The sequence below is a fragment of the Pristis pectinata genome, chromosome 15 (assembly GCF_009764475.1).
Source record: "Pristis pectinata isolate sPriPec2 chromosome 15, sPriPec2.1.pri, whole genome shotgun sequence".
NCBI lineage: Eukaryota > Metazoa > Chordata > Chondrichthyes > Rhinopristiformes > Pristidae > Pristis > Pristis pectinata.
The window spans coordinates 2,357,146-2,376,717 of NC_067419.1; the positions used below are offsets into that span (position 1 = coordinate 2,357,146).

General features: G+C 41.3%; 1 protein-coding gene and 1 long non-coding RNA gene across 8 annotated transcripts in view; one reads left to right on the plus strand and one right to left on the minus strand.

Moving 5' to 3' along the window:
• Positions 1–19,572, plus strand: part of LOC127578656 (uncharacterized) — a 70,302-nt gene that overhangs the window by 40,509 nt on the left and 10,221 nt on the right. The gene's annotated exons all lie outside the window — the stretch shown is intronic.
• Positions 1,730–19,572, minus strand: part of hipk2 (homeodomain interacting protein kinase 2) — a 200,902-nt gene continuing 183,059 nt past the window's right edge. For all 7 annotated transcript variants that reach the window (XM_052030921.1, XM_052030923.1, XM_052030928.1 and 4 more), the window contains 3 exons: positions 13,633–13,880; positions 12,057–12,217; positions 1,730–11,018 (listed from right to left, as the gene is read on the minus strand). In XM_052030921.1, the coding sequence (XP_051886881.1) occupies positions 10,554–11,018; positions 12,057–12,217; positions 13,633–13,880 (874 nt within the window). In that variant the 3' untranslated portion in view covers positions 1,730–10,553. The remainder of the gene's footprint in view (positions 11,019–12,056; positions 12,218–13,632; positions 13,881–19,572) is intronic.

Below are 19,572 nucleotides of genomic sequence, written 5' to 3' on the forward strand. Positions count from 1 at the left end.
GGCTAGAATATAAAAGGAAGGATGTACTGCTGAGGCTTTGCAGCGTAGGTCAGACTACATTTAGAATATTGTGAGCTAATTTGGGCTCAGTATCTAAGGAAGGATGTGTTGTCCCTGGAGATGGTCCCGAGGAGGTTCACAAATATGATCTCGAGAATGAAAGGCTTAATGTCTGAGGAGCATTTGATGGCTCTGGGTCTGTACTCGATGGAGTTCAGAAGGATGGGGGGGGGCGGTGGGGTGGATCTCTTTGAAACCTGGACAGAGTGGACGTGGAGAGGATTTTTTTAATTGTAGGAGAGTCTAGGATCTGAGAGTACGGCCTCGGAATAAAGGGATGTCCCTTTAGAACTGAGATGAGGAGGAATTTCTTCAGCCAGGGCGTGCCGGACCTTTGAAAGTTGTTGCACAGAGGGCTGTAGAGGCAAGTCAATGCGTGTATTTAAGGCAGAGACTGACATGTTCTTAATTGGCAAGGGTGTTTAGGGTTATGGGGAGAAGGCAGGAGAATGGGGTTGAGAAAAAAAAATCAGCCATGATTGAATGGCAGAGCAGACTCGATGGGCTGAATGGCCTAATTCTGCTCCTATAGTGTACAGTCTTATGATCTTATTTGCTGTGGAACCTATGTGTGCACCTAATTATTCCCAGCATGTAAAATTCATAGGTAAAAGTTTCTAATTTTAACAAGGAAAGCTGTATCGTCAGACTCATTATTCTGAGATTTTAGGTCAGGTAGGTTCAGCCGAGCTGAGGAACAGATTTGTAAATATTTGGGGAACTAAGGTCCCTGTGGTCAAGACGATGACAGTGAGGCTGCGGGCAACTGAATAAACAGAGGAGTTAGGTGAAGCTTCTTTCGCACTCAGTGGAGAATTACATATGCTTAGAAATTCGATTGCATTGTGTTATATTTTGCTGTGCTCCACATTACTGTTCTCAGCGAAAAATGAAATATAATGTAAGATTGGGGATTTACTGCAAGTTGCACAAAGCCTGCAATTTTCCTTCTTGCCCCTCTGTGCATATGACATGCCAACGCACAGAGGAGCCTCGATATGTGTAGTAGCAGCCAATGCTGCCTGATGCCTTTTCTGTAACTTTTACTCGTGCAGCTTTCACAGGTTACTTCTGTAGAACCTGTGTGTGACTTAAAGGCACCTGCCAGTACAGGTCTCAGCCCATGGAGTCCATTGCTGGCACTTTTAAGTAGCTACTTAAGTTGGCTGACTTTTGTTCCACACCCAGCCCTTAGCTTTAGGTGTGCACAGAGCCACAGCCTCTCTCTCTCAACTACCAATCTCACCAGTCTCTACCCCAATAATTACTTATCTTACCACCACTTTCCAGCTCATTAGCCACCTGGATGATACCTCCAGATAGTGACTATTTAACTCACTACTGACTGGCCTCCATCATTCAAACCTTAATAAATTTGATGTTATTCCTAAACAGCTGCCCACATCCTGATTCACAGATAGCGAAGTCTCATTCACACCCTTCTGTTTGCTTACCCACAGTGACTCTCAGTTAAACAATGTCTTAATTTTAAAATTCTCACCTTTTTCAATTCCCTAGCATGATAAAAGAGTAGATATCATTCTCATTAGCTCAGCTTGAGCCCTCATAAGGCAAAAAGGAAGAGAGCTGGCACCACAAGTAGCAATGACATGTATTGATCGTGCATGGTGACAGATACAGGTAGATAAGCACACATACAGACTGATCGTGTGGTGACTCAAAACAGTTTAATGCAAATCCAAGACAGTGTGTGATTACATTTCTACACATATACAATATGCATATGTGAGTGTATATATTCTGATTAAGAGATAAGCAGATTCACCTTGGAGACCGAAAAAATGATCAACAACCAGTGAACTACAAGCTAAACAGTTCACAACAATAGACCCCCTTTTCTCCCTACAGTTAGTAGTAACAGTTAAAATAACTATATACTCTATAATTTTTCCATTAAAATCCTCTTTTAATTTACAATGCTTCTAATATTAGTTTCAAGATGAGACCATAAAAATTTCCACTCATTCCTCCTACAACTGAAACAGTTAAGAGTGAGCTCACAACATCTTTTTTAAAAAAAACACAAGCATTTAGTAGCTACGACTGAGTTTCTGGCTGAATTTTGTTTTTAAACACTACAATTCGGTAAAATAAACATTCTCATAACCATATCTAGAATATGGGGCAAAGATATAAGTTTCTACATTGTACATATAATCCTACAACATCTCACACCTCCCCCCACCCACACCCTGCACCCATGCCTTTAAAAGACGACAAACCACAGAGCAAAAAGACAGTCCACAAAGAAAAACAGAGAAACACTTTGATACACAAACCTACAGAGAATGAATACAGATAACCAGGCCTTAATGCCGAACGAGGATGAGATGGGATTCTTGGTTTAAAATAAAACTCAAAATGTATCTTGGATAAACCAGCAGCAAAGTTTGGATGTGGGTATTGTCCAATGATTCACGTGACTCCAATAAATATGCCCCCATTACTGACAAATGAAATTCCTCCTTATTTCCCCTTTATTTCCCTCTTCTCCCAATTCAGTCTGGTGAGATACCTAGAAAGTTATATCAGTAAACGGGGTGATTTCCTATCTACCAGAATCTGAAGACTGTTAATTCCAAGCAGCTGTCAGGAAATTCAAAATGGACTCTACCACACATCTCGTCAAGGTCAGCGTAAAGCAAACCCATGTAATAATTGTTTGAGTTGGGGAAAAGTTGTTTTGATTGTTTATTGCACCCAAGTGTTTTAAAGGAAGTGGCTGTAGAGACGGTGAACCCATTGGTTGAAATTTTTCAAAACTCGCTGAATTCCAGGAGAGTACCAGAATCACTTGTTCAAAAAGGAAGGACGATAGAAGGAGAGAAACTATAGGCCAGTTAGTTTAGCATCTATTGTTGGCAAGATGCTAGAGTCAATAATCAAAGAGGGACAACTAATCATTTAGGAAAGCTAAATTTAATCAAACCTAGTCAACATGTTTTTATGAAAGATAATACATGTTTGCCAAATTTGCTCAAATTCTTTGAGGATATGGCCAGGAATACTTGGTAGAGGGGAACCTGTAGTTGTAATATATTTAGATTTCAAGAGGGCATTTGATGACATTGCACATAAGAGGCTGTTGCATAAATTAAGAATCTATGATATTGGAGGAAATGGATTGAAAACTGACTGTCATGTAGAGTTGAAATATATGGGACCTTTTCTGGCTGGAGGGACGTAACTAGTGAAATAACCCAGGGATCAGTTCTTGGCCCTCAACTTTTAACTATTTACAAGGATGACCTGGAGGAGGAAACAAAATGCAAGATCTCCAAATTTGCCGATGATACGAAAATAGTTAGAAGGGCATGTCATGACAAGGGCTTTGTGATTCTGATCACAATGGGATATAAATAGATTGAGTCTAAACATGGCAAATGGAATTTAATGTGGGGGAAGTGTGAGGTCATACACTTCAGTAAGAGAAAGCAAACGTGGATTTTAATCCAAATGGACAGAGGTGGCAAATGAGTGAAGTTCACAGGGGTTTAGGTATTTTAGTGCGTGAATCATAAAAAGTTAGCAGGCAGGTCCAACAAATAGTTCAGAAGGCAAATGGCATTTTGGCCTTTATTGCAAAAGGATTGGAGTTTAAGAATAGGGTGGGTTTATTACAGTTGTACAGGGTGTTGGTGAGGCCTCACCTGGAATACTGTGCACAATCTTGGCCCCCTTACCTAATTAAGGACATGGTAGCATTGGAAGCAGTCCAAAGGAGACACCAAGCTGATTCCAAGAGGCTAAACAATTTGGGTTTGTATTCCTTGGAGTTTAGAAGAATGAAGGGGTGACCTTATTCAAACATACAAGATACTAAGGGGGCTTAACAGGGTAGGTGTTGAGATGTTCTTGCTAGTGGGAGAGTAACAAACGAGGGAACACAGCTATAAAATAAGGGGCCAGTCATTTAAAACTAAGGAACATAGAAATTTCTTCTCTCAGATAGTAGTCCCTAAGGGTGGTGGAGGCCAGATCATTAGATATATTTAAGGTAAAGAAAGATAAACATTGGATAGATTGAGGAATTGAGAGTTATGGGCAGCTGGCAGAGAAGAGACCAGCATAGATCAGCCATGATATTATTAAATGGCCGGGCTTTGGTCTACTCCTGGTCCTGCTTTCTTGTGTTATTGTGTTTACAAGAAATTGGGATAAGAAAACCTTTTCTTTTGTAAGAGCAAATGTTATCTGTGCATTGTAAGTTACTCATTCTAACTTTTCATTTAATTGTTTTCTTGATTATTACTATCTCTGGTTGGTCAGATTGGAAAACCAGTTATCTTCCAGCCTGCCTTGGGTTCTGTTCCTTCACTGAGTTAACCAGTTCTGTAATAGTAGTGAGACTAAGCAAGAGTAGAACTATTTGGGTGAACCTGTACAATGTGGTCAGCCTAAAAATGGGCAGTGCAAGACAGCATGGAGTGGACAGGTTATTTAAACATTGCAGGACAGGACAGTACATACAGCAAGGCAGACCAAGAGAGAAGAATGGAATGGTGTGGGCATATCAGACTGGATAGTTAAAAATTGGTAGGACAGTGCAAAGTTTGCAAAGTATGATGGTGTTGACAGGGCAGTGTGATCAAGGTTTGGAATTGTTCACGCAGGACATGGCTGTTTGAGAAAGGCTGTGCAGTGTTCATATAAACAGTATTGGCAGATCAGGACAGTGTGATAAGGCCATGAAATGTGAGTGGACTTGGGGCGTAGGGCATTTCAGTGTCGGTGTGTCATGGCAACGTAGTCAGGACAGGCATTTTACCTTACTGCCTCTCTGCAATTTTTCCTCTTCACTGTAACCTGGCTGTTCATGGACAGTTTATATTCTGCAAAGTGTGAACTGAAACAGAGTCAGGCTCAGTTCTCATTAAGAGTATAACTCTGAATCAATTCAAAGGATCAGGATTCTCTCCAAAGTCTGAAGCAGAGTATTTGATGACAATACAAATTTTACAGGTGGAGGTACAAAGTAATTATTTATACTTTTATTTGTAAATATAGCAAATGATGGACATTAAAGTTTTACTCAAGCATCTCAAAATGCAACTATAATATATACCAACTACATTACCAACCATAGTAACCCTCACTTTTCCTTTTTGTGAATTGTGCACAATGCAATTGTCCTGCTTCATTGATTTTGTCACCTTAACCCTTCTCCAATTTCATCATCAGACTCCATTCCCCTGCCTTTTGAGACCAACACACCCATCTCTCTCCTCATCAGCTCAGCTGCATGTACAAATTATCAACATCACTATTCTTTCAATTCAGAACTGGAGTTGGTATGTATTATAGATGACAATAAAGTGACACTGAGCTTAAAATGCATATAATAGTTCAATAGTGTGCTTCCCAAATTCAATTAAGGAGCAGGAAATTCCAAGATCTCTGCTAGGTGAATTACTTCGCGCAGGGCTTACATTAGGAGCATTGGAAAAAGCCTATTGGGTCCTGTTTCAATCATTGTTCTGCATTTGGTGCCCATTGCAAATCCTGCCTCCACAAGTGAAGCTTGGCTACTTGAGCAAGACATTAAGATCAATCTGCAAGGCTGCAAGGCAGCAAGGAACCAGGAGAGGGGAGGACTGAAGCCATTTAGGAAAAGAGACCCCTTTCCTCCAGCAGCTATGTCAAATTTGAGTGTATCTGTTTGGGATCTTAAAGAAAAAACAACCAGTTATTATGGTTGCAGGACTACATCAACCATTTTTTTAACTTGAAGTTTAGTTTGGTTTGTGTAATAAAAAAAATACTCCTGCAAAATTAGTACCAGCCCTAAATTTGTTCTAGCCCAAGGCAAGAACCATAATAATTTCTGTAATCTAGCAGCTAAAAAGAAAATTTGAATAATAGTGTGTATAGCTGAAACGCAACCGCCCCCAAAGTCTCAGACATGTTTCTGGCTGTCAGAGACTTTCAAAAAGACAGATATAATCAACAAAGGGGTGGCGAACATGATGGAATGAGGGATGATATAACCCCTGAAATTTTTTTGGTGCTTTTCTTTATCCTCTCTAAATCCCAGATTTGTACCAATAGTTGGTCAATTCTGATCGGTCATATTATTGGCACTTTCATCACAAGGCCCCCGCCCCAACTATCTTCAATGTCCCAAACAATAATTTTTATCGCCACCTCCTGAAAATTTAATGAAGGAAATTGGAAAAAGAGACCATTTTTATAACGCCACAGTTTTTCTCGTGGGTTGCTTGTAGCAGTGTTTGGTATAGTAAAATCTCTTATAAATTCCATGTTTCTTGTCTCCAATCCATATAACTCTTTGCATGTGATAGTATCTCCAACATGGAGCCATTTCCGTTTAACAGAACAATATTGGAATTGGTTTCCAATGTTGTTGCTGAAGGGAGCCTGCTTTGGAGAACTGTGGCCAGTTATGTCTACACTCCATGCTTGGCATCAAAGAACTGGTATGCCTTTCTGCTGAATGTATGAAACTCACATTCCTTTTTAAAAACCATGCACAATTGCCAATATACATGGAAGGTCTTCGGAATCAAAGGCACTTTCAGCCGAATTGTAAAGATGCTCAAAATGCACCACTGCCATAGCATTTCACTTGGATTAACAAGCATAAAGGCTACCAGTTCATTTTAAACAACTAAGGTACAGTGAGCAGCAAAAAAATCTAATGCAAGTAAGCAAGCAAGCATTATGGAAAGTCAAACATCAAATGGATTCAAGCTACCCAGAAACTTCAGCCACACATTGATCTCTGATGAAATATTTGCACGTGTGAATGGTTAATCCTCCCAAAGTCAATGCTGATCTGTCCACCAGCCCAAACCTGCTACTACCCATTGACATTGGGGGTTGGTTGTGAACAAGGGCTTGTGGTTGACGTTGAGTGGACGAACACTTGCATCTCAATATGTCTTTAAAAAGGTACTTGTATAAATTCATTAAACAGAATAAAAATTGATTCTCATGTGACTTAAAATTTAAACTGTGCAGACAGCTCACTTTACCTGGTTCTCAGTAGATTTTTGAGCCCCTTCCTGGATTTAATGACTAGGAACATTTGTTTTCTTTTTTTATATATATAAATATATGTATATACACACAGAACAGATATGGACTCACTCAAATGTATAAATACATCAAAATAGCAGCAATGCCAGTCATCATTAAACTAAGAAATTCCAACCTAAAGAAACAACAATGGTTAGGAAATAAGAGTTAGTTACACAAGAGGAGGAACAAGTTCCAGCTCCCTCCTCCTAACAGGGCGAAGAAAGCTTCAAAAAATAACCCAGTGGTCAAGGGGCGGCAAAGAAAATATGATGCAATAAAATGTGGTTTCTTTGGTGACAAGAGCCATCTTGTTTTGTACACGTTTTACTTGTTCTTTTCCTTATGTCTCCATCCTTATTCAGAACCGACTCTTTTCCCCATCTGGGTTGTAGTTGGCTACTGTCAGGCCCAGGATAAGACCAAGCCTTCAGAATGTACGTGACTGTTATTGTCACCCGATAATAATTCAACTTCCGGAAAAGTTCCAGTGCACTTCTTCCTAGGCCAGTTGGAACCCAACTGATACAGCTCATGTTGTCCTTTAAAACCCCAACTGTGTGCAGAAATACATTCTCAACACCTTCAGTTTTCATCAGTTATCTGCCCCAAAGCAGTGTTGCCAAATACATTAGCCACTAGCCACATGCTCATTGGGAAACAATTGGACTAAATATCAACAAAAAAAGCCACTGGTGTCATATTCATACAACCTACACAAGTGAACCTTTTTGTGCATTTCCTGGTAAAATGGCAAGACGAGAAGTAGACAGCGTTAATCGTCAGGACTGTGTTACTTAGTTGCCGAATGATACTAGATGTTTGTTAAGTAAATGTGCATGTGTTTTACATTTACCAGGATGTAACAATGTCTAATTAAAATGAGTGTAGATGACTATAACTAACTATAGATAGCTCTGTGGGTAGCAGATTGTTTATTGGACAACACTGCTCCAAAAGGAAATAAATATAACAATGCTTGAAACAAACAGCAAGAAATTAAATAGTTCCCACTCAATTACGTGGAGCTGGTTGTCACCAGAAAGAAAACCAGAGGCAAGGGAAAATAAAACAAAATCAATGCTAATTCAAAATATTCAAAACAGCAGCTACATGTAAAACCTATCACTGACAAGGAAAAATTCAAATGTTCTTTCAAAAATGTCAGTCACAAATTGTGTATTGATCAAGGAAATACTTCTCATTATTTTAAAAAACATTAATTTTCCCAAAAGACATTTTTCAAGAAAAAGCCTGGTTTAATCATGACACTGTATCAATTAAAAAGATTCCTGTACTTCCATTTCTTAGTCTGCCTTTTATTCCTCAACGCACACAAGCACAAAGACAAAATCACCATGCTTTTCACCACCAGGTGGTAGTCAAAAATCACTAATACTCTGTCCTTCCTTAAATGTTTCACTCCTGTCACCTCTCTGCGTGGGTGAGTGGCTGAACCCCTTTACAGGGCTTCAAGGCAGCAAAGGAGCCATATGTTGTCTGAATGCTTAATAAAAGTTGAGTGGGTATAGCAAAACCCTCAGCCCATTAACCATCACACCCGCCAGTACATTCGGACACGATGGGGCTCAGCTGTGATTCCATGTGGGGTGAAACAGCATACCACTGCTTGCCCACTAGGCTCCAACAGGGCACCAAGAAACACCAAACACACATGCATTTAAGCAGTTGTAGGAACAGGAGTAGGTTAGTTTGCTCTTAAGCTTATTGTACCACACAATTAGGTCTAGGTTCATCAGTACTGCATGAAATTGGGAGAGCGAGGGAGAAAACTGGAAGGAAATTGAAGTCCTGCTTGGGCAGGAAGCAACATGGTCAGATCCGTGGACAACAGGCCACTGTTAGGTCACCATAAGTGAGTGATACTGTCTGGGAAAGATAGCAAGATTGTGCTTGCTTAGTTGTAAAAGATGGCTGATATCAAAACGAGACACTGATGCAGCAAGGAAGAAAAAAAATACATCGGGGGTGGGGGGTGGGGGGGAAGCAGTAAAGTAGTATGGGAGGATTAAAGTTTAAAGGTGACACCAGAATCTGTTAACTTGATATAAACTAATGTATCTTCATCCCAATACCTTACAATATTTTGGGGTACAGCAGCTCCACAGCAACCTTGTATTTTCTTTCTTTTTTTCCCCCTTCTCCCTGTCCGACATTTTTGCTAAGGATAGGATCAGTGATGCTGTAAGGCTTTCTACACGTGTGTTGTCTGCCAGCACCAATTAACTGATAATAATTGATTCATGACAATTGGCACCTTTAAGAGAAGAGGAACACTGGTGATTTTATCATTGGCAAGACTTGATTTTCTTTTTCGGGGTGATGGATGTTCCAGAAATTGGCAACTTGGTGTGCAGAGGGGAGGGAAAGCCATTAATTAATCCATTAATTAAATGAAAACTCTGGATGGGCTTAAAGGGCCAAATTGTGCATTCTTCCTTGAGACTTTATGTTCTTTCACTGATGATGGTTGGCCATGGGAACAGGAAAGCTTTCAAGAAGGAACCTGTAGGGTTATACCCTGCAGAGAGGGTGGTACAACAAAACGAGTCTGTACATCCTCTCTGCCCAGCCACCACCCCAATCCCTTCTCAAAGGTACCCCTACCCCATCTTCCAGTGGTCTCTTACAGATAATCCTTTCTGCCACCCAAGATCATAATGCCCAAGAGTCACAAGTGGGAGAACTGTATCAGTATTAACATTGATCTGTAAGAAATCTGGTAGAACTCTCATCCTTTTCTGTAAGGCACTAAAAGGGAATATGTTCAAAACCAATGCCTATGCCAGGAGGTCCTCTGCTAAAGAAACCACAGACAAGAATATCAGCACACATGCACACACACATACACACTGGAGCTCTGAACAGACTCATCTAGTATGCCTTAAGAACAGAGTTAGGCTGAATCACGGTTGTGTAATCACGTAATATCTATTGGTATCGCGTCACTGAATGATGCTTTCCTTGACTCTCTACATTCTAAGGGGCCCTGGCAACCTTTACCTTCACAAGGATGGTTTTATTTAGAAAAGGAAGAGCAGCTCTTTGTTTTTCAAAAAAAATAAAAGAAAGTAGAACTGGGAAAGTCAACAGCTGTAGTACATTTACTGAACTTCACCAATAAAATTTCAACCAAACTCTGAGAGTCGTTTCCAGGTTGCAGATCGTTAACGTCCTCCACCCATCCATTGACCGACTCCCCTTTGAAGGTCTTCGTCATTGACCAGAGGTCAATTAACAGACTTAAGTTTTGGTGATTTTTTTTAAAAAACAAACTTCTCATAAAAAGATTTGTTTTTCTCATTCCGTGACTAGGCACACTTCCTTCCAGCCCGTTTCTGAAGTACCTTCCCAAACGTGAGATGCATTGCTGCTTGTTTTAATTCAATACAATGTCTTATTGATCTCTAGTCTTAAAGGTAGGGATACTGGTTTACCTTGGTTGGGCTCAGTGGGTATCCTGTGTAGACAGCTGAGGCTGGCGAAGCATTGATGTATGTCTGATGGGCAAACTGGGGTTGGTACTGACTTGGATGGATGGTTGGAGATGGCAGTACTCTTGGCCCCATGCCAACGGGCACTTGGTGAACTATTCCCCCAGGATGGGTAGCATAAGCGTGCCTGGCAGAGCCCTGCGATGTCACAAGGTGAGCCACCGTGCCTGTGGGGCCCAGGGCAGCGGGGGTGGCATAGGTATACAGATGAGGCTGACCTGGTAGATGAGCTGCAGCCAGGTGAGGATGCACGGTGGTGTGTGAAGGACTACGATGTGGGAATGAGTAAGGAGCCTGTGCAATGGTCGGTGTGATGTAAGCCTGTTGTCTTCGATGTCCATGGTTCCCACTCCGCTCCGGTATGCTTGTCACATGTTGCTGAGCCTAGAGCACACATTCATTGTTAATTGAGATAGAGAGAAACTTTTGAATAACTTTTCAAGAAATGTTACATTTCTAAGATCTTTCTTTCTCTCCAGTAATACTATTTAGTGGTGATCCTAAAGAGCACTTGAATGTCCTTACACACAGAGAGATCCCTTCACACTCAATCCCTTCTTTAGAGGTGACAGAGATTGAAAGTGTGGAGCTGTGGGGATCAGAAGCGAGTGGACAGCCTTATGGATTCAATCGTACCTGATCCTCTGCTCATAAATGGAGGGATCCATTGTACTTCTCCACAAAACTGCTGAGATTTCAGTCATATCTGGTACTCTTTTTACTTGTGGAGGGATTCCCGACACACTCATTCATCTCCTAACAACTGGAGAGATCCCATTATTCATTCTTTACAATGTGAGTACAGCCAGGGGTGCCTGCAGTAACCCTTGCTGCACTCTATTCTCTTCTCACATATAGAGGGATCTCTGCCACAATCAATGACAAGATCACAGAGATCAGGAGCAAGTGGACAAGAAACAGAAGGGAAGAGAGATTGGGAGTAAGTATAAGATCTAAAGCAAGTGGACAGAGACCAAGAACAAGTAGGCAGAGATCAGGAGTGAGCTGGTGGGGATCTAGATGAGCAGACAGGGACCGAGATCAGGGGCAAGCAGATTGGGATCAGGAAATAAATAGACGAGAACAGGTTGCGACTGCGAACAAGAATTAGGCACGAGTAGCTGCGGGTCAGGCATGAGTAGACAGGGATTGGTAGCAAAGGTACAGGAATCTGGAGCAAACAGTCAGAGATCAGGGCTGGGCAGACAGGGATCAGAGTGAGCAAACCGCATTCGGAAACATCGTACTGGAATCAAGAACAGGCAAGTAAATATTGAGAGTGTGATTAATAGTGGATTGGATAGGGTTTAGGAGTGAATGGGCAGGTTTGGAGGGGTGAGAGGGAATCAGGAGTGAGTGGATAGATCTAGCTCAGAAACGTACACTTAAATTTGAATGAATATAAAAGCATGCACTAGGTACCTGACTGAGATTAAGTGGTTGCTGTTGTAAGGAATGGGCTGTTGACCTCTGTTGCCGGTAAGGTGATATCCCCGAGAAACTCCCTGAGGAGTGACTTGTACTAGATGTTACTGTGCTGGAGTGTTTGGTCTTGTGTCCCAATGAATGTTGCCCCTGTACACCTGAAAGATACAAAAAACATGAAAACAAGGAACAGCTCTACTACACTGGAAAGACATCTTGAAATTCAATTTATAGATGAATCTGTTGAGAAAAAATTATGATAATTGGACAACATGTACTCCACTGTCTCAAAAAAAGTGGTGTTAGCCAGTTAGCCTCTGCAGTTGATCTCAGATTGGTTGGACTTTTGTGAATTAAGGACCAAACTATTAGCATATCTTGTATATAGCCATAAAGTAGTACAGTGAAAGCTCAAAAATAAAATTTGATTTCAATTAAGCAGAAGTTTTAATATGGTTTATTAGACGAGTTGCTTATAGCAGTGCTGGTTAATCCCATCTAGCAACACCTACAGTGAATCGAATGATATCCTCTTTACTGCTGTACACTAAGTAAAGGATAATGCATTATTTAGCTGCCAGTTAAGTTTGTGACCTTGAAAGCCACAAGGTGTATGTTAATTGATAAGAGTTGTTTCTAGATTAACAAATTCTCCTGTAGTCCTGCTCCAGGCAGAGAAAGCAACTATAAAATTACCAATTTTCTTTCCCTTTTACTAAAGGCTATTCATAAAATCGGTCCACCCTGGCTTTTTGAAAGAGATATCTACTTAGGATCTCCCTTGCATTTTCCTCAAAGGTTTACAAATTTTCCCTTACAAGTATTTGGAGCAGTTTCATTGGCTCACATTCTCAGGTGTGACTCGTGCACAGTACAGTACACAGTACTCCAGATTTTCTACATACTTGAACGTCTTTAGTGTTGGTATTTGAGGACATGGTTTGTTTTTAAAGAGACGGTCTCTAAAATTCTGCAGCAGCTCCATCGAGCGCAGATTATGTCCACTTGTTCTCAATTCCCACATCAGTAGAAATAATTTCCTTGTGTCCACCCTGTCAAAGCCCAGGTAACTTTTTTAAATTACTCAATCTTCGAAGCAAAGGGATAAACATGTCAAGTTTATTCAATGTGAAACATGAAAGAATGGAGTAGCTCTACTACACTGGAAGGACATCTTGAAATTCAATTTATAGTTGAATCTGTTCAGAAAAAAATAATGATAATTGGACAGTATGTGCTCCACTGTCTAAAAAGCTTAGCTGATAGTGGAGTAAATATGGTGTGGTGAAAATCAGAAAGTCAGAATATTCAAGAGAGGCATGGCCAAAAACTATGCTGGAGGGCACCTGAATTAATAAAAAGAAACTGTGTGTGGTTTCTGCAACACAAGAGATACTCCTCAGAAACTGCCAATGGCAGCTCCAGTCTACATTCCCCTAGCTAGGTCCATGCATTTGGGAAGTTTGCCGCCAAACTAGTTGTTCTGAGTGCCACTGGTGATCTGCAAACTTCCTGTACAGACTGGGACACTTGTGTGGGATACACGGAGCACTTGACGACCAGCTGCAGCTACCTGACACGAGGCGATCACATCCTGCCACGGTGTCACTTGACTGTGTCTTGAGGGGAGGGACAATGATAGTCCGTGGGTTTCCGCCGTAGTGGCTGTCCGACTGTCCTTTGGTCGAATTGTAGGTGGTGTTGTTGCCGATGGTGTGTCGCTGTCGCACCGCAGTCGGACTGTTGCTGTTTGAGGAGTCAGAATCTGGGGAGTCATGAACTGTGACACAGCTGATCACATTCTTCCTCTGTTTTGATGATCTGGAATTTAAAAAAAAGCAAGTCCTTTTTAATAATTGACTGGAATGGAATTATCTTTTTAACAGAAGCAGCATTCAGCTTACCTCCCCAACAATCTCTCCCCACATCATCTCTCCCCTTAAGCTTCTAATTTTTTTCTGAACTAGTGCTCTACTGGGACAGGCCAAACTGTAACACGGCCAAGAATGCCATTTCTTGGGCATGATCCTTAACAATGTAAGTCAGAAATGGGGGTTTGCAAAGGCAATTTATCCTCAGGCATTCAGCCTTACAACATCACAGCGCAGTCTGATCCATTCCTTAGTCAATATCCATTCATACAAACACACACAACCTCCAGCAGAAAAGGGAACCTTGACCAGCATTTCCCTATCTCTAGAATACTAAGGCAAAATTTGAAGTGCTGGCTAATGCTCTGAGGGAAACTGGTTGTTCCAAACAGACTTTGGGCTGGGATTTCCTGGTCTGTATAGGTGAGGGCTATCGCAATCTGTTAACTCCAATGGTGGATGTACCTTGATGACAGTATGATGAAGAAGCCTGGAGAGAGAATGCCACTCCCCTTGCTTGACTATAAGTAACCCAGGAAGCTCTTGCACTCAGGTCCAAGCTGTATATATGTAAACTTATTACTGCTGTAGCTCATTCTTTTCATTGTCCTCATATGTAATACCAACCCTCCCTGCTCACACTCTTTAAATATCCCTTTATCAAGCAGCTGACTGATGTATTTTATTAAACTCTGCTGCAATAAGAATTTATGGCAGGGGATTTGACTTATAATTACTAACTCTACCGAGAATTTTTTCTCAATCTCTGCATAAACCTTTGCTATGATAATTGGAAACAATTACTCCTTATTTACCTTTTTATTCTGCTTTCTAATCAAGTAGAGTTGATCAAGACATTTCTTAGTATTGTCAGTGAAAAATGTTCTAATTTTTCAAGATTCTTATAGATGTAACCTTTCATCTGTGGAATATTTTCTTATGATTTGGTGATCAAGAACCTACATAGTCTCTTAACCTTGGCCAAAGGCTTCAGCTTCATTTTGTATCCAATCCTCGCTTTTCTATGTTCAAAAGGATTGGGTTTATTTGTACCACCCTATAAAACTGTGTTGCTACATGCTTCTTTTAAAATCTTTCCAATTATTTGAATGTAGGTGTTGCTCACAAGATCAGCAGTTAATTGCCATCCTTCACTGCTATCTTGAGATGCTTCCTGGGCCACTTTAGAGTGCAGTAGGTGAGGGAACTGGAATCTCTCTTGTGAGACTCTACATAAAGTGAATGAAGTTTTATGAGCATTAAACCTGTTCTTTTCTTCCACTAATCCAGATGGACCACAATAGCTCTGGGTATTGTCTGCCTGCCCTTATTATGAATTTAATAGTCCAGATTTAATCAGTTTCCCAGGTATCCTTGATCAGCTGAAGTAGCAGACTTAGCTGAGTGAAAATGAACTTCAGATGCCCATTATACTGTTAGCTGGCATCAAGAGGAACAATTACTTTAAGGGGATCTCATGAGTTTCTTTGTAATGAGAAACCTGTGATGGTTACTTCATAGAAGGCAGTGAGATTTCTTAGCTGTTTGACCAGGTGTATTGCACTCTTGGTAACAACACCTTATCCTTAAGAGGCCTTAAAGTGTCCATTAGTCACAGCTGCTATGGATCAATTCTTTTCATGTTCCCTTCAAGGATCTTTTTAGCCAAGGCATTTTATCCATAATGCTCCTTGTCACCAATAATTCACCATTTGCAAAATTGATGGACAGTACTTTGAAGGGCTTTATAGGCATGAGGAATTAACAATGGAAAATAAGAAAATGGCAGAGACTTTGATAAAGATTTAGAAGACACTAATAATATTCCAATTATAATGGAAAATCAAGGGCAAAATAATCAGTCATTGGAGGCAAGCTTATGGGACTGGCAAGTCACCTGAGCTTGATGAAATGCATCCCAGATTCTCAAAAGTTATGGATACAATGGTTCTGATCTTCCAAAACTCCCTAGATTTCAGAAAATGGAAAATCCCTAGATTGGAAAATCACAAAGGTAACAAACCAATTCAAGAAAGGAAGCAGACGGAAAGTAGAAAAATACAGGCCAGTCAGCGTGACACCTGTTATGGGAAAAATCCATGTTGAAATCCATTATCAAGATAGTAGCAAAATAGTTATTGAATAATATCACAATCAAGCAGAATCAACATGCTTTTTGAAAGGGTAATCATGTTTAACAGACTTATGGAATTCTTTGAGAGTGTAATGTAATGAGCATTGTGGATAAAGGAGAACCCCACAGATGTAGTGTATTTGGATTTCCTGAAGGCGTTTGATAAGAAGCCACATAAAAGCTTGCAGCACAAGATAAGAGCATAAGGCAAGATAAGAAAAGGGAGTAGAGATAGCCCAGGGAATTACAGACCGGTAAGCCTTACCTCAGTGGTTGGTAAGCTAATGTAGAAGATCCTGAGAGGCAGGATTTATGAACATTTGGAGAGGTATAATATGATTAGGAATAGTCAGCATGGCTTTGGCAAGGGCAGGTGCTGCCTTATGAGCCTGATTGAATTTTTTGAGGATGTGACTAAACACATCGATGAAGGGAGACCAGTAGATGTAGTGTATATGGATTTCAGCAAAGCGTTTGATAAGGTACCCCATGCAAGGCTTATTGAGAAAGTAAGGAGGCATGGGATCCAAGGGGGCATTGCAGTGTGGATCCAGAACTGGCTGGCCCACAGAAGGCAAAGAGTGGTCATTAAAGGGTCGTATTCTGCGTGGAGGTCGGTGACCAGTGGTGTACCTCAGGGATCTGTACTGGGACCCTTGCTCTTTGTGATTTTTATAAACGACCTGGATGAGGAAGTGGAGGCGTGGGCTAGTAAGTTTGCGGATGACACAAAGGTTGGGGGTGTGGTGGATAGTTTGGAGGGCTGTCAGAGGTTGCAGAGGGACATAGATAGGATGCAAAGTTGGGCTGAGAAGTGGCAGATGCAGTTCAACCCAGATAAGTGTGAAGTGGTTCATTTTGGTAGGTCAAATACGACGGCAGAATATAGTATTAATGGTAGGACTCTTGGCAGTGTGGAGGATCAGAGGGATCTTGGGGCCCGAGTCCATAGGACGCTCAAAGCGGCTACACGGGTTGACTCTGTGGTTAAGAAGGCATATGGTGTATTGTCCTTCATCAATCGGGGAATTGAATTTAGGAGCCGAGAGGTATTGTTGCAGCTATATAGGTCCCTGGTCAGACCCCACTTGGAGTACTGTGCTCAGTTCTGGTCACCTCACTACAGGAAGGATGTGGAAGCCATAGAAAAGGTGCAGAGGAGATTTACAAGGATGCTGCCTGGAATGCGGAGCATGCCTTATGAAAGCAGGTTGAGAGAACCCGGCCTTTTCTCCTTGGAGCGACAGAGGATGAGGGGGGACCTGATAGAGGTGTAGAAGATGATGAGAGGTATTGATTGGGTAGATAGTCAGAGGCTTTTCCCCAGGGCTGAAATGGTGGCCACAAGAGGACATAGGTTTAAGGTGCTGGGGAGTAGGTATAGAGGGGATGTCAGGGAGTTTTTTTACTCAGAGAGTGGTGAGTGCGTGGAATGGTCTGCCAGCAACGGTGGTGGAAGCGGATACGATAGGGTCTTTTAAGAGACTGTTGGATAGGTACATGGAGCTGAGAAAAATAGAGGGCTATGGGTAATTTCTAGGGTAGGGACATGTTCGGCAGTTTTGTGGGCCGAAGGGCCTGAATTGTGCTGTAGTTTTTCTATGTTTCTAATTATCATTGGTTTATAAATATGACATAATATTGAAATAGATAAGATACTGAGATGGCTTGACAAAATTAGATGCTGAGTGGTATATTCTCTCATGCAGGAAACAAGAACTCGGGGGCATAGCTTCGGAATAAAGGGTTCCCCAGTTAATACGATCAGAAGGAATTTCTTCTCTCTGAGGTTATGAGTCTTTGGAATTCTCTATGCTGGAGAGCTTTTAAGGCTGAATCTTTTAATATATTCATGGCCAAGATGAACAGGTTTTTCAACTCTAGGGAATTCAAGAATTATGTGAAACAGGCAGGAAAATGGAGCTGTGGGCCAAGATTGGATCAGTCATGATCTTAGTGAATGGCAGAGAAGGCTCAAGAGACCATATGGACTGCTCTCGCTACATCTTTTAATGTTCTTATGAGGCAGTAGGGTACATGACTAGGATACTGTTGACAGGTGATGCATAGTGTGTGGTCAAAATCCCTCGGGTGTCCAGCAAGATTGTACCCTTTCACCTCACTACTCGTATGAGAATTAGATTTTTGTCGGCCTGCATGTGCAGATCCAGTTTTATTTTTGCCTTTGTTCTGTGGACATTAAGTGAATATGGGATACATAATGTAGCCCAAGTGTGCTCCTGATGAAGTATTTTTTAAAAAGAAGTGATGATTAACAGCTGGGTAGCTTAATCAGGTGAATCATCTGGCTACTTAAAGTAACTCTAAAGGTATGGCCACGTATAGTGTCTCTCGTGAAGCAAGCCACTTGATCAGAATGCACGCCATGACTGATTATCATGTTCTTCATTGTTATCTTTCTCTTGTTCTTTTCTGGCTGTGTTGCCTCAGGCAGCGCCAGAGCTCTCCTAGTGGCAAGATGCAGTGTACCAAGGCAAAGGTCCACATCTGATGGGAGTGTACTTCAGTGCACTCCCGGGCTGATTCAGTGTGTGGATCACTTCTTGAGAATTCAACTTGGATACTGATTGCGCTGTGGCTTTCATTGGAGTGACACTCAGAAAGAATAGATGAACTAGTGTAGGAGTTAAATGCCATTGTAGCTGGTAGGCTTATTGCACAATGTCCAGACTTCAGGGAGTCTGACTGTGAGAAAATTCCTCCCATGATCAATGACAACTTGGACATGAAGCAAGAAGTCCTTCAATTTATTGAAACCCAGACAAACTTTGGGGGAGCCGGCAATACCGGCAAATCCACGGAAGGCAAAATAGAGGAAGTCCCTTCTCCTTGAATGTGGAATATCAGTGATCTCTCTAATACTGTGCTGAGCTGCAATAAGACATTACATAGATTTTCTGCAGTTGCCTGAACTGATCCTAAGAAGTAAAGAGTTGCTGTCACCTTGACCTCCATGGGCAAAGCAGACCAAGCTACTTGTGCATGGCCAAAGATCCATTCACAGAAAAGTACATTTTTTACAAACCCAAGCCTGCGGAAATATTTCTCCTCGAAGAAGTCAAGCTAAGAGCATGTATCCCGGTTGACTCTGTGATAGTAGCATCTTTGAATGGTTGACCTGTGGATCTTACCTAAAAATCACACTCATGGAGTAAACCGAGATACATGCTTTCAGCTTGACTCAGTACTGTCCGCAGTAACCCCATGAAACACCCACAGTAAGTAATTAGCAGTTGTAATTTTTTAAAGGTCTGAGGTGACTATGAGTACATTTGAATCTGTAAGCTACCAGACGGCTCTGGTGAAGTTTTCAACCGTAATGTTAAGGGCTCCTTAAATGACTTTTCAACCAACCATGTAGCACTGAGTACACTTACTTTTTGTGGATGTCGTATGACAGTGGTTGCCTGGACTTGAAAGCTCTAATTTATATTGGGAATGCTGTAGCACAAGGATCAGTGTTATCAGGTGCACACCTGATGCTCAA